We start from the raw sequence: 16517 nt of genomic DNA on the forward strand, positions 1-16517 counted from the left end.
GTAAAAGAAGAGAATTTGGCTCAAAGGGAAGTTACACACTAAGCCATACTTTAAAGAAGTCAGAGTCAGATAAGTTAGAAAAAAAAAAAAAAGACATATTACTATGTGTTCCCAGAGATTAATTTATCAGCAACATAACTTCTTTAAAATGCTTTGCAAAAACATTAGATACTGTCCACGTCCCTGGAGTTGCAGGTTGAAGAGCCACCTGGTTACAGTCAACTTCAGGATAACAAACATCCTCTGGGGTCTGTGCCCACTTAATGCTTTGGATGCTGTGAACTGTGAATCATGAAACAAAACCCAGAAATACCAAGACTGTGTTTCAACTGCCTCAGGTCTTAACCTGGAGTTCATGACCAAGGCCACAAAAACCTTTGAAATATTCTGTTAATTTGAAGTGTCAATATATTAAATGCATTGGCTTGTCAAAGCTTCTAGATTTAGGTGCCCAGTATCTACATATTATTCATGTACAGCATAAACACTAAACCTTTCCACAAACTAGGATTTTATGATAAAAGCTCTAAGGCAACTTGTTCTTAAACAGAATCCTTTATTAAATCCGAATTAAAATCCTTAACTTTACTCCTAAACATGTTTATCCTTCAAGCAAGTAATCTATGCCACCCTGTGATTTCCAGTCTCAATAACGTTTCTGAATAGAGTTTTAGTTGCAGTGACTTAAAAGGAAGCCTAAGGTGAATCGGAGAAGGCAAAAGTGGTCATGACTCAAAATCTCAAAGTAGCAGAACTGGGGGGTGCCTGAAGCCAGGACCATCTATAGGACACGAAAAACAAGTATGTGTGTGAGCACGCCTGCACGTGTGTGTGTAAAGGACCAGGAATTGGTATCCTTCTCTGTTAACCCTCAGATCCTCTTTTCAGACACAAGCTTATGCTCCCTCTATTCAGGACAAAGTTTAAGATTTACTGTTACCAAGTTACCAGGAAGATAATGTATTTCAACCTCGTAATTGTTGTTTGGTCGCTAAATCACGTCTGATTATTGTAACACCATGGACTGTAGCACACCAGGCTCCCCTGTCCTTCACTGTCTCTCAGAGTTTGCTCAAATTCATGTCCATTGAGTCAGTGATGCCATCCAACCATCTCATTCTCTGCTGCCCCTTTTTCCTCTTGCCCTCAATCTTTCCCAGCATCAGGGTCTTTTCCAATGAGTCAGCTCTTCGCATCAGGTGGCCAAGTTTACACTATGCCTTTGGGGGCATGGAGTTCAGATTCCAGGAGACCCCAGGCTTGACACCTGAGAGGATAAGTCTGGACCCTATGACATAAAAGTACTGCACACTCGTCTGTCTGTGACCCCCCTTTCCCATCTCCAACAAGGGGTTGGGGTGTGAAGTTGGCCGTGAAACAGGTATGATTTGCATCAAATTTCACACTCTTTTTTAACAGTTTACATTCTGTTAAACTCCTTCATGGAGAGGAAAACGAATGAGTCGGTCAGGTTAGTCTTTCAATGTGAAGGTTTCTCTTTTTATCTGCTTGAGGCTGTAAATGAAAGCAAACGGGTGATCATAGGTCTAGGGACCCCCGGAGGCAGCCCGCAAGAGCCTTGTTTATGTAACTGACTACACTGGAAGAGAACCATGGCTCTTCCTAAACTATGCAGGCATTCTTTCCTGCCCTAGATATTAATCAGTCAGTCAATGTTCATTGCTGAGTCGTGTCCGACTCTGCAATTTCATGGGATGTAGCCTGCCAGGCTCCTCTGTCAATGGGATTCTCCAGGCAAGAATACTGGAGTGGGTTGCCATTCTATTCTCCAGGGGATCCTCCTGACCCAGGGATTGAACCCGGGTCTCCCACACTGGGGGCAGATTCTTTACCGTCTGAGTCACCAGGGAAGCCCTAAGTATGGGTACCTTGTTATCTTAATTGATGATCTAGGATACAGGGGAGGGAGGTAAAGATACTAGATATTATGTCAACTCCTGTACCACAGCATATCATCTGTGAAAAGAAAGTCAGCAAACTCTGACTTTAACAAGAGAAATGTCACATACCTTCCCCAATCGAAATAAACGTTTATATCCTAGAATTTAATACTAACTGTAGCGTTTTTGAGTTTTTAATCTGCTAAACCTTTTTTTTTTTTAAGATTTTTTTTTTTTTTTGGATGTGGACCATTTTTAAAGTCTTTACTGACTTTGTTACCATATTGATTCTGTTGTTTATGTTCTGGTTTTTCCACCACAAGGCAGGTGGGATCTTAACTCCCTTACCAGCGATAGAAGCTGTACCTCCTGCAGCAGAAAGCAAAGCCTTAACTGGACCGCTAAGGAAGTCCCTCAACTGCTACATCTTAGTAAGCCTTTTGTCTACTTAATTTTTCACTGTCTATTAAGTGTACTTCCATTACAAGATTGAATCATACCACCATATTTCCACATAATCTCAGAAGGACCAGTTATCTTCTAGACTAAGCAACAGGAAGAATGAGAAATTTCCTGTTTACAAATTATTTTAGCAATAACCAGTTACCAATATGCAAGTAACAGCACCAAATGAGGCAAGCTAGTTTCTCTTAATAATATGCTGACATGAAATTCAAAATTTAGAACACTTTAAAAATGCAAATTCTTTAGAAAATTAACCAGGTTTTCCATACCTCTGACAGGAATTTGTTCTGGCCTTGCTTTGCCTTAAATCGCTTAATCTTTTGCTGAATTCTCTTATCTTTTTCCAGATCTTCTACAGATGCCCATTGACAATGAAGGTAAGAGCTAAAAAAATAAAATGATATACTTGAAACAGAATATAATTGATCTTTATGATACATGTTCATTATCACTCTCCCCCCAAAATCAATTACACAGATGATTAACAGAATAACCTGTTTAATTACTTACTCATTGAGTCTGCTTAGCCACATTTCAATATAACTACTAATGGTTAAGAATAAGAGAAAATAATAACAGATACTAAAATTTGCCTTCTGTGCTGGGTCTGCAGTTGTCTTACCCATTTCCCATTAAAAAGAAAGAAAGAAAGAAAAAGACCTAATAACAAGCTGTTTTCATAAGTGAATGGATTTTATGCCAATACAAAACAATTAGCACTACAAGGTGGCTTTAATTATGGATTTGTTTTGAGCCTTTTATCATTAATTGAGAAGTAAAAGGTTTCTGTCAACTTTAAAGAATTCAAATTTAAAATAGCAAAGGTAAACCTCATTTCCTCCTAAAACAACTGGGGAGAGAAGGACCGCCCCTAGCTCTAGAACACCAGTTCCCCCACCCCCGCCCCGCCCTCTCCTTGTTAGTCCCTCTGCCAGGAGCTCCGAGATGATGCCTCTTGGGGTCCCTTGTGAATTTTTCACTCTCCAATGCCTACTCTCTTCTCTCACTGGTTAGTCTCTTCCTGTTCAGACTCACCACCAGCCTGCTCTGAGCACGTGCTGTGTCTTCGCTAACCTGACCTTGAATACTCCGCACCCCACCTTTCCGTTTTCATCCCCGAGACTCACAGGCGCACAGTTGATGTTGTCTGGTGCCTCTGACACTCTTTCATTTAGTTAATTCAGTATCCTTCAGCACTATCATCCTCTCCCTGCCCCACACCCCTATAACCTCACCCGTCTCTTATTTCTTTTTTTAGTGATGACATTTAAAAAACTGAGGTGCTTTCAAAATCAAGATACTACTAACCTTAGAAATTATGTGGCCTCTACAAAAATATTTCAAAAATGACTAAGGATATGGAAAAGGCTGATGACATTAAATATCATATCATTTTTATTTATATAACATCTAATATACATTTTCATAGGTAGGACAGATTTAGTCCTACAGTGGATTGAGGTAGATAAGGATTTTAAATACATATGCCTTGTATAGATATGAACTGATAGACGCCCTGTACACGCACACACACATACACACTCAGGGAAAAAAGACTCAAAGAAAACACATCAAAATGCTAGTAATGATCATTCTGGGTGGTAAGATTGTAAATATTTTTTACTTTTGACGTGTATTTTCCAAATTTTCAATAAATAACATGCAATAGTGTTATAACCAAAACCAAACATTATAAACATCACCTACTCTAGTTTCCTAATTATTGGATAGAAAAAGGGATGTGAGCACTCAGCACTTTTGTCTCGGCTGAGGTGCACACGCCTTTAAAAGCGTCGCCAGGCCGGCCATGAGGGAGACGCAGGCCCTTCAACAGCTGGTCCAGCCCTGCTCTCCCTCTGGCAAACTGGGCTGAAATTTTGGGCAGTGAAATCAGCTCCAACTAAATAGAGAAAAACCACAGGCTTCTCCACTAGGATCAGAAACAAGGCAAGGATACCTATATGTCCTCTGCTGTCCAATATCACATTCTAGGCATTGGCCAATGCTGCTAGATGAGAGAAAATAAGAGGAGTAGTAATTGGAAAATAAGAACTCTATTTGCAGACGATATGACTGCATAACTGGAAAACCCTAGAGGATCAATTAGGAAACTAATTCAAATAATAAAATAAAATAATTCAGTTATATAGCAGAATATAAAATTAACAGACAGAAGTCAAATGTCTCCATTTACACAAATAAAACAGAAGAAATAATGATAGTGAAAACCTCTTTTACAGTATCAACAGAGAAAAAATACTTAGGAATATGTTTAATAAGGAACATGTGAAACTTGTGTAAGGAAGCATTTAAGATCCTCCTAAAAGACACAGAAAGCAAGTTGAACCAAGAAAGGCATCCTTGTTTTCAGATAGCAAGACTCAATATCATAAGTCATAAATTTATAATTTAACACAATGTAAATAAAAATATAAATAACTATTTTAATGGAGTTAGACAAGTGAATGGTGCATTTATATATAAAAATGAACATGCTAAACATCCAGAAAAACCATAAAAAGGAACTGTCTTAGGGGAAACTCCAATAAACCAGGTAATAAAATACTATAAAGCCTCTGTAAGTAAAATAGTATGCTATAACTTGTGAAGAGACGGATCAAAGGATTAGAATAAAGACAGACATGGATCCAATAAATATGTATCTTTAGTTCATGATAAAGGTTGCATCTCAAATTACCAGGGCAAAGATGGACTTTTTAATAATGATGCTGAAACAACGATATTTGGAAAAGAATAAAATTAGAGTTATGCTTTACACCATGTACCAAGTGAATCAAGAACCTAAACAGAGAAGATAAAAACATTCAAGTATTACAGAAAAACACAGAAAACTCCTCTTTAGCCAGGGATAGGAAAAGGATTTCCAACTATGATTCAAAAGTAAGATCTAATAAAAGGAAAGATGAACAAATCTGAATATAAAAAACTTTTTTTAAAAAAGTACAATGCTATACACAATAAAGTCAAATGACAAGTGAAACTGGGAAAAGATAGCTGCAATATATAATACAGATTAAGGACAACTACCACATACATATAAAGAACTGTTAAAAACTGAAGGAAGCACAACAGAAAACCGGGCAAAAGACCTGAACACATAACTGACAGGACGAGACACAAAAATGGCCGTGAAACTCACGAAAAGATGTTCTAAATCACTCACGATGAAAGAAAACCACACTGCAATACAATTTCCCACAAAAAGTAAACACACACACACTACACTGGAAATGTGAGGAAATGCGTGATCTCACACAGTATTGGTAGGAATGCAGACAGAACTATTAGACGTTGCAAAATTCCCTAGGAGAACTGCATTTATGTTTGCCTTTCGATCTAGCAATCCCAGTTCTAAAAATTCACCCTGAAGCTATGCCGCCAACAATTCGAAAATATGTAGGCATGAAAATATATATTGCAGCATTATCTGTAACTATAACCTATCAGAAGCCATTTACAAGCCAGCACACAGGGGAGATTGGCTGGGTAAGTTATCATGCAGATGTGCAGTGGAGTACTAGGCAGCTGTAACAAAGAATGAGGAAGACCCTATGAACTGCTGCTGAGTAACGTAGTATTGTGAAGAAAGCAAAGTGCAAATGTGTACTGATGCTGTTCTCTTGTGCTTAAGAAAGAAAGGGAAACAACATAAAATAAACCAATCTATCAATTTACCTATCTCCATGCCAAAAATTACAGGAAGGATAAATCTGAGATTAATGAGAAGGTAAGGAGGAATGGGGAGGAAAGGAAGGGAGGAGGGCACTTCTTTGGGTATCGTCTTGTGTACAATTCTGACTACTGAACTGTGTTAGTACTTCATGAACTTGAAAAAAAAGCAAAAAAAAAAAAAATCAACAAGGATGGGGTGGGGCCTAAAATGGATTACAAATACAAACAGAAACGAATGAGCCAAAAGCAGTGTTAGTCACTCAGCTGTGTCCAGCTCTTTGTGACCTCATGGACTGTAGCCTGCCTGGCTCCTCTGCCCATGGGATTCTCCAAGCAAGGATACTGGAGTGGGTTACCATCCCTTCCTCCAGAAGATCTTCCCGACCCAGGGATCAAACCTGGGTCTCCTGCATTGCAGGCAGATTCTTTACCATCTGAGCTACCAGGGAAGCCCATAATGAGACAAACTGAGTATCAAATATATAACATCCCACTGAAGCAGGGCGGGAAGGAGAACGGCCAACCTGAGCAAAAAGCACTTAGAAAAAGCCCTTAGACTACAAAAAATGTTAGCAAATACTGAATGAAGCTAGCAGGCTTCTTTTTCACATAAATATGGTCTAGTAATTCTGAATCCATTTCTTACATATTCCAGGATTAACAAATAAGAAAATATATTATGGATCACAGAAAATATATTATGGATCATATGTCTACTGTGACAAGTTTCTCACAGTAGAAAACAGATAGTTATTAATATTAGAAGGGGAAAGAACAGAATGAATCCCGTGGTATTGAAATAAAATTTTAAGTATCACTATAAAGACATTGTTCTTCCTTGTTGGCAGGTAGATAGGTAGACAGAAATATGTGGGTACATATAATGAACATTTATGTGTGTGTGTAACACGTATGTCATACATATACCCATTATCATACACACATACACACGTGGATGCCCTTCCTAAGCCCAGAAGCATCCCCAGCGGCAATGAACACGCCTAGTTAAACCTTGGCTTCTAAATGTTCTTCTCCAGTAGAAACAACCACAGCTCCTAAGAGAAAGGACCAATCCCAGGACTTGAACAGGAAGTTTCAAGATGCGTCAGGAACATCCTCTGGTGCCAGAAACTAAGGAAGTGCTCAAAGAAGGACAGGGACAAGGTAAGCGAGGGAGGAGACAGCCTGATGGGCTTCCACCAGCCTGATCTGGGATCAAGTGAGCAAAGGAAATAATGATATGACAGTAAGGGATTATGACCCCCTGAATAACATAAGACTCCACACAGGAATTCTTTGTACTGTGCTTGCAATTTTTCTGTAAATCTATTTTGAAATTATGTCAAAATGAAAGGTTAAAAACAAGTTTTCATTTTATGGAAATTTCAACTTCCTTTAGAGCTCTATAACATCAGAGGGAAACCTATTTTTTAGCACCACGCTGCTTCATCTCACATGACTGATGACTCATCTCCCCGACTGGCGGCCACAGCGGCACCTGGTGAGGCACCCCAGGGGCTGGGGTTGGTCACAGGCCAGTTGAGAGGATTTCTGATAACCAAACACCATGGGCCTCGGCACTCCACACTGACAGGGATGGGTGTCTATCTAGTGGAGTTGTTTCTTGGCAAAAGATACTTAAACTTCTTGACTTGGAGTGAGATTTGATAAATCCACCAGAGAGCCTTCTCTCTGGCTTACTTGGTTATCTCCTCCTTATCTAGTCTTTCCACCCAACTTATAAGACTATATGAAACCATGTCATGTGCATACCTGGCATGTGTGTAAACTTCTCATGCTCTGAGTACAAAATGATGATGGCATCTGATGTTTACTGAGCATTTTTCATTTCACTGAACTTTCATAGTAACACTGATAAGAGACTCCTTCATCTTTTTACCTGGTGGAAGGTTCTGCTCACAAACATCAGAAAGATATCCATCCATTAACACAGTGCCAAATGCAACAGCAGGGGATGACAGAAACCATGAGGCCTGATGCTTTTTTGAGGGTAGGGTAGATTTTCTTAGGCTGTTTTGACAGCTCCCTGAAGCCTCTCTTGAAACCCCAGAATTCACTAATATGACACTTGAGTTCCTGGCCTTAAAAAGTTTAAAGTACATTTAACTTTTATGTTATCAATAAATATTTTTGTCTTTATTCTGTGATTGTTATTTGGGTTAGATAATGGCCACGGTCTTTCCTCAGTAGGATGAAAATTGATGCTTCAAACTAGGCTGTCCCATCAGAGTGTGCTTGGTCCTAGAATCCTGCCTCCATCTATTAGAATCAGAACAACAACTCACAGTGGTTTGTGACTCAGTTTTTTAAAAGTTAAGCAACTCAAATTCACTAAACACAAATCAGAAATAAAAAACGGTCATCAAAACCGTAGCTCACTACATTTCAAAATGTGAGATTATGTCACGATTTTTCTAGCACTTTCACCCAGGAGCAGAGTTCTCATTTGGGCACAGATGAAGGCAGGGTACCTGGCCTCACAGAGCAAAATTCATCTTCAGAGGTCAAGCAGGTATTACTTTCTCTGTTATTATATGAGTTTTCATCTCCGCTAAAAAGAACTTCTTGGTTATGCACAAAAGCTAGTCAACCTTTACGCCAATTATACACTTTACAGAAAAATAAAACTTATCAACTATCCAAGATACAAAAGTTAGAAGGCAACGGCCTCCACAGCACTGAATAAATCATACCATAATTTCCCCATTGCCAATTTAAAAAAAAAAAACAACTCCTGATTACTTTTTAATTTGATACCTTGAAAATATATTCCCCCATTAAAAAAAAAAAGTCACAATCTACTTACAAGTTTTTATATTTCACGTAGAACTCCTCAACTTCTACCTCCTCTCCGGATTCCTTCTGCAACAGAGGAAAATTTCAGGCATATACTTCAAAGCATCTACTAGAATGCTCTGAAAGTAATGATTTACTCCCGTGTGGACACACATAAGGCATCGCAGAAGTGGCATGGGACGTTCCTGGAAGGATGAGTACGTGGTGAGCTGGTGAGAGGCAGTCGGATGAGGACGGGCCAGGCGCTACCCGACCGGCTCCGGCTTCTCAGACATGAATCACTTTAACTCCTCCCTAACCACATGCAGCTTCATTCACAACAACCTGACCCCAACTCTGGCTTTCTGCCAAACCCACAGTGTTAAGTAGACGCCAAGTGTACCATTTTCGCAGGCAGCAGCCAATTAGCAACTGCTCTCCTGAATGCCATATGTATTATTTTTGGCTGCCTCATGGCAACTTTACATTGTGGGTTTTGTAATGTTTTAAAATATTTAAAAGACATTTATTCGTCCATATAGTTAATAACTCTAAACAAGAAACCATATAAAACTAAACCTTGTTCCTAGGCTGTAATTTCAGTGCATCACTATTGAGGGTTTTAGTTTGACTCGATGGTACAATTAAAATCTCTCAGACAAGATGTCTCACACACGTAGCAGCCAAATAAAATTAACACTCCAAATACGATGTTGAGGTGAGGTTAACGTGGTGACCCGTCAGCCAGGCCGACAGTGCAGTGGGCAGATTATCTAGAATCTCTCCCTTGATCCTGCCTACCATCATGTCTGCAGAAGACACCGTGTGGATGATATTTTAAGCATCTCTTTCAATATTTTTTTTTCCTTTTGGTTTTAGGCTGTTAAACAAGTCGTAATATGTAATTTTCTTCTGGAACATTTGATCAGATAAATCAGGGATGTAAAGCATAAACACCACTTACAGATGTTCGAAGATTGCTTTTACACTGTTACGAGAGCACCTGCCCGGAGGGTCGCATTTGGCTGCTAGGCGGCCTCAGAGATGCCGCGGAGAAAACTAAGGCAAGTCAGAGCATGACAGAGGACAAACAAAGGAACGGAGACATTTGCTGGGTGACTGACTAGCGCCAGGTCCATTCAAAGACACTGGGATTGCCCTCAACCCTCAGCCTTCAAACTACTGTCAAAGACTGTAGACTAACACTATTCTTCAAAACTCTTACAAGTATCAGTTAAAGTTAAATATCAAGCAGCTTTTCCATCTGCCAAGAGATCCCTAATAAGGACACTGAGGAGTGTGGCCAAAAGCCATTAACACGTGGTCCTACCCTCCCTATAGATTGTCATACTAAGTAAGTCAGACAGAGAAGGAGAAATACTGGGTGACATCCCTCACATGTGGAATCTAAAAAGAAATGAAGAGCACGAACTTACTTACAAAACAGAAAGTGACTCACAGACTTAGAAAATGGACTTATGGTTGCTGGGGGAAGGACTGGGGGGAGGGAGAGTTAGGGAGTTGGGGATGGGTATGTACACAGTGCTGTATTTAAAATGGATAACCAACAAGGATCTACTGTACAGCACAGGGAACTCTGCTCAGTGTCATGCGGCAGCCTGGATGGGAGGGGAGTTTGGGGGAGAATGGACACATGTGTATGTACGGCTGAGTCCCTTTGCTGTTCACCTGAAACTATCATAACACTGTTAACCAGCTATACCCCAAAACAAAAAGTTTAAAAAAATCAATTTAAAAATTTAAAAAAATCTGGTCCTGCCCTATCATCATCCTAAAACATTTTCTTTTTTATAAGTATCCAAATTTATTTATTTTAAAGGTTTTTTAAAATGTGGACTTATTTTTAAAATTTCTATTGAATTTGTTACAATATTGCTTCTGTTTTAGGTTTTGGGGTTTTTGGCCTCGAGGCCGGTGGGTTCTCAGCTCCCCGACCAGCGATGAAACTCGCATCCCTCACACTGTAAGTTTTAACCACTGGACCACCAGGGAAGTCCCTATAGCAATGGCAGTTTCTTTTTTCTAAAAAAATAATAACTTTATTTATTTACTGTTGGCTGTGTTCAGTCTGCATTGCTGCATGAGCTTTTCTCTAGTTATGGTGAGCAGGGGCTCCTCTCCATTTGTGGTGTGCAGGCTTCTCACTGCAGTGGCTTCTCTTACTGCAGAACACAGGCTCCAGGGTGCGTGGGCTCAGCAGTTGCAGCTCCTGGGCTTTAGAGCACAGGTTCAGTGGTTGTGGCGCGTGGGCTTAGTGGCTCTGAGGCATGTGGGATCTTCCAGGATCAGGGATCAAACCTGGGTTTCCTGTGCTGGCAGGCAGATTATTTACCACTGAGTCACCAAGGATGCCCCTACAGCAGCTTCTTAACCAATGTGCACAGAAAACCACCTGTGTCACAGATTTTATTTATTTTTATTATTTTTATATCCATTTTTATTGAAGTAAAGCTGATTTACAATGTTGTGACGTGTCCCAGACATTTTAGTTGTCCAAAATGAAATGTTTGCTGGATGCCTTCAGTATACACCAGCAATTACTGTATCGATAAATTCTGGTTGCTTCGAGTCCGACCGTCCTGGACTCACCTTACATTTTTCAAGCCCTAGTATTACCCGGTTCCACGCCCACATTTCAGCAATCATTTCGAGACACATTATCTTGGCATACAACCGGAGATTTCAGTAGAAAGCCAAAGATAAGACAGGGGCCAGCCAAGGAGAATGAGAAGCCAGGAAGAGCCTAGATCTCAAGGTGCTTCTCATAGCATATCATGAAATTTAAACCTCGAATGGAATTCAAATGTCTGGCCTGCTGTTTTAACTTTTTGATGTTAACTATATTTCTTTCAATTCTGAAAAATGTTTCCAAAATTACATACCTTGGAGGTAGTAAAAAGACAAGCTGTGTCCCTTCCACGCTCTGTCATTTCCTGACTTCAGTCTTTCAGAGCCTTCCTCCTGTACTGTCATTCCCATCTCACTCTCAGTGGTCTCACCGACTGGAACTGGTAGGAGGGTCTCAAAGCACACAGGATGATCTCTTGAACAATGAGGTCACTTTCATTCTGCCTCAGTTCTGCTCCAGAAGGCTCGGACTCTTAAAGATGTCAACGTTGTGTCCCTGACTGTCACATAGACCCATTTTCTTGCTGTGATCAGCTATGCTTCGAGGGGGCATGCTGCGGAGATCTCAACAAGAGGGTCTCGCGCTCTCTGGGCGCAGGAGATCGGGTTCCAGACCTCACTGAGCAGCATCTGGAGCAGGTGCAGAACTGTTCCAGGTCCTAGTTCTTTGGGATATTCTGAACTAGAACTCTGTGCTCTGTTCAATGACCTTTCATGTTGGATCATCTTCCTGCTCCCAGAACTGTAAGTGGATCCTCTTCCTTCTCCCAAAACTGTAGGTGGATTCTCTTCCCGCTCCCAGAACTGTAGGTGGATCCTCTTCCCGCTCCCAGAACTGTAGGTGGATCCTCTTCCCGCTCCCAGAACTGTAGGTGGATCCTCTTCCCGCTCCCAGAACTGTAGGTGGATCCTCTTCCCGCTCCCAGAACTGTAGGTGGATCCTCTTCCCGCTCCCAGAACTGTAGGTGGATCCTCTTCCCGCTCCCAGAACTGTAGGTGGATCCTCTTCCCGCTCCCAGAACTGTAGGTGGATCCTCTTCCCGCTCCCAGAACTGTAGGTGGATCCTCTTCCCGCTCCAGAACTGTGGGTGGATCGTCTCCCTGCTCCAGAACTGTAGGTGAATGGCCTTCCTGCTCCAGAACTGTAGGTGGAGAGCTAGAGAACTATTTTGCCCTTCATATCATATAAATATGATCACACTGGCCTCTTCTAATTTACTTACAGCAAAACAATGAACAAAGTATGTGAATTCATCAGCCCTCAGGGGCATCCTTTTAATTATTCACTAAATGGCAGTCAGTTTGACCAGACTCTTATGACAGTTGAAAACAGCCCCAGTTCCCTATCTTCACCCCACAGTGTTCAAAACTCTTTCTTCAATGGGCATATCCAATGAACAACTGAGTCAAGGCTCCACTGCTGTGTGCGCACACACACACAAAACACTCAAATTTACTGGGCTAGTTCAAAAGGGCCTTTGGGGTTTTTCCATAATCTTATGGATGGAAAACCCCCACCAACTTTCTGGCCAACCCATTATCTCTGGGACAGTTACCGGTAAATTTGAGAGTGCTCTGAAGTAATTTTACATACTGAGTAGACTAGTTTTGAGAAATGTGTTTGTTTTTATTAGACACCTAGAGTAGTCTATCAAAGTCCTTATTAGTCACATGAAATGGAGAGTTCCAAACATATTGAGTTATACCTGTCCCACTGTTGCCATGAAACAGAACCTTCAGTTCAGTTCAGTTACTCAGTCATGTAAGACTCTTTGCGACCCTATGAACCACACAGGCCTCCCTGTCCATCACAAACTCCCGGAGTCCACCCAAACCCATGTCCATCGAGTCGATGATGCCATCCAACCATCTCATCCTCTGTCATCCCCTTCTCCTCCTGCCCCCAATCTTTCCCAGCATCAGGGTCTTTTCCAGTGAGTCAGCTCTTCGCATCAGGTGGCCAAAGTACTGGAGTTTCAGCGTCAACATCAGTCCTTCCAATGAACACCCAGGACTGGTCTCCTTTAGGATGAACTGGTTGGATCTCCTTGCAGTCCAAGGGACTCTCGAGAGTCTTCTCCAACACCACAGTTCAAAAGCATCAGCTCTTCGGTGCTCAGTTTTCTTTATGGTCCAACTCTCACATCCATACATGACCACTGAAAAAACCATAGACTTGACTAGACAGACCTTTGTTGGCAAAGTAATGTCTCTGCTTTTCAATATGCTGTCTAGGTTGGTCATAACTTTTCTTCCAAGGAGTAAGCGTCTTTTAATTTCATGGCTGCAAAAGAACTTTAACCAGGCATAAATCAACTCCTTGGCCACCTGGATTCTAAAACAGCCATTCAGCAAATGATAATCCAAGCCTGAAAGACCTTTCCCAAGCACCCTATTACTAAATTAAGCAGTTGCATTGAGGAAACAAAGCTAAACTTCACGGTGAAAAGGTGGAAATATTATTAAATAATGCAGAAAAGAATGAGGAAGTGCCTTGATAAAAGTAACAATAAAGAAAAGGCATGAATCCATCCTTACTTCTGGGCCAACCTACTGTACACTCTACCAGAGGTATCATCAAATCATGGTTTATGCAGGAAGAAAATAGAACATCATAAATAAAGAATTCACTTTCAAAACTATTTTTGACCTTCTGATCCAAAAAGGATTTGAACTGTTTTCCCCCAAGGACAGATGGCTCAAGGCAGAAAGGGCTACACTAATACTCACTGTGCAAAGAGAATTAACCTTTACACTCTCCGAAAGTCCATTCTTCAACCTATCTCAGTATTCAAATACAAGTACCACCTATGTTCCTTCCACTGGGTCTCATGCTAGTGCATATGGGTTTGTTGTTGTTGTTCAGTAGCTTAATCATGTCCAAAACTTGTGCGACCCTGGACTGCAGCCTGCCAGGCTCCCCTGTCCATGGGATTTCCCAGGAAGAATACTAGAGTGGGTTGCCATTTCCTTCTCCAGGGGTCTTCTCCATCCAGGGATTGAACCGGTGTCTCCTGCCTTAGCAGGTGAGTTCTTTACCACTGAGTCACCAGGGAAAACCTAATGTGGGTTCAGAACAACATAAATGCCTGAGCCATCCCCATGTAACATGAGGTGCTGAACTAGAGAAGTTCTGCCAGACGAGTTCTGTGCGTTTGTATGGCTCCATCATAAGGGATAACCCTTTAGAAGCGACAGGGATGAGGTCAGCGGATTGTAAAAACCATTACCTGAGTCCCCACCACGTTTCAGCACCGCACAGGGGCAGCTCTGCAGCCCTCAGCCAGTTTCCATAGTGCTGCCAGGGGGAGACAAAGGCACCTTCTCACAGCCACGTCTTCAATTATTCATGGTAATAGGAAACAGACCGGCGGGGCCAGCTAGAATCCACAGGAAAATCTCAAATTTCCTTTTGTTTCTATTTGCCACACTTTCCTCCACTGGTACTAAGGCTGATAACTAAAGTAACTATTTAGAGAACATTAGCAGTTTAAAAATTGAGTACCTGCTAATGTTTACAATTTTCTGATGGTTTTTTTTATTGCCTTCTACGAAATACCAGTAATCTACAAGCAAGTCAATGAGCTCCATATTTCTTATTTTAAATCATACCTCAAGGCATATCTTTCCTTCCAGAGAAAATTTCCCATTACTTTTCCTCATCCTAAAATTCACCAATTCAACACTCTACTACCCTCACATACAATTACAGTGATTTTTAATCTCTGGTGATACGATGAGCCTGGTCATCTCTAAATGGTAGTAATACCTACTCCTAAACTGGGAGTAGCTCTCTTTCAAGGGTAGGAAAGAAGGAAAAAACTAGCCCTATAGTGGGCAAGACTGAAAGAAAAAGCAAAGCCCTCCATCATGTATAGTCTAAGCAGCTCTGAGTAACAGAGCTGATTATAATTTGCAACCCCCAAACCTGCTGACTACGCCTACCGAAGCACTATCAATTGAATGAAAATTAATATATCCCATGCAAACCACAGGCTATTTACTCAAACAAGTCACTTCAATTAGGTGAAGGGGATTATGCTTTATAATATGTCAAGCATTTACATTCTGCCATATATCTACAATTCACAAATTAACAATTCTAGAATCATTAGAAGGACTAAAACACAACCTGTCTAATTAGGTTAACAGTGCTTGTTTCTGCTTGAACAGGAGTGAAATTTGGTTGAGATCTTATATTCATCAGAGAGGAAATTCTCAAGATCAAAGAGTCACCAGGTAGGTAACTCCATATAACTTCATTCTCTACACACATTTTGAAAATATCTTTTTTTTAAAAAAACTTTTTATTTTGTATTAGGATATAGCCGATGAACAATGTCATGACAGTTTCAGGTGAACAGCAAAGAGACTCAGCCACACATACACATTCTGTGCATGGGATTTTGATTCGATGACACCCTCGGTTGGTAATGAAATATCCATTCCATTTCACTGCAGTGAACTGGGCTTGTGTCCCCATGTCTGACTGAATACTCTGGCTCAGCATCGCCCAGCAGAGCTCTCTGCACCATCTTGAAAATATCTTGACATGTTGCTTTTATTTTCATATGAACAGAATGCTATCTTCTGATAAAAATCTATGCCTTGAATAACATAATAGAACAGTGAAAGAGTACTGGAGCAAAGGCAAAGAAGAATTTACCACCTCTAGAAAGTGTTCGAAGCGCTGTTGTTAAGTCACTAAGCTATATCCGACTCTTTGTGACTCTATGAACTGTAGCACGCCAGGCTTCCCTGTCCTTCACCATCTCCCTGAGTCTGCTTAAACTCGTGTCCATTAAGTCAGTGATGCCATCCAACCATCTCATCCTCTGTCACTCCCTTCTCCTCCTGCCCTCAATCTTTCCCAGCATCAGGGTCTTTTCCAAAGAATCAGCTCTTCACATCAGGTGGTCAAAGTACTGGAGCTTCAGCTTCAGCAACAGTCCTTCCAATGAGTATTCAGGCTTGATCTTTAGGATTGACTGGTTTGATCTCCTTGCTGTCCAA

At 41.0% G+C, this 16517-nt stretch overlaps 1 protein-coding gene across 3 annotated transcripts in view; it reads right to left on the reverse strand.

Moving 5' to 3' along the window:
* The window catches only part of CHD7 (chromodomain helicase DNA binding protein 7), a 195490-nt gene that overhangs the window by 48023 nt on the left and 130950 nt on the right, over window positions 1–16517 (reverse strand). For all 3 annotated transcript variants that reach the window (XM_055432544.2, XM_055432542.2, XM_055432543.2), the window contains exons 7-8: window positions 8887–8942; window positions 2636–2750 (exon numbers count right to left, since the gene is read on the reverse strand). In XM_055432544.2, coding sequence (XP_055288519.2) covers window positions 2636–2750; window positions 8887–8942 — 171 coding nt within the window. The remainder of the gene's footprint in view (window positions 1–2635; window positions 2751–8886; window positions 8943–16517) is intronic.

This window comes from Moschus berezovskii, chromosome 16 (genome assembly GCF_049115385.1).
Source record: "Moschus berezovskii isolate FMDL1 chromosome 16, NW_MosBer_1.0, whole genome shotgun sequence".
NCBI lineage: Eukaryota > Metazoa > Chordata > Mammalia > Artiodactyla > Moschidae > Moschus > Moschus berezovskii.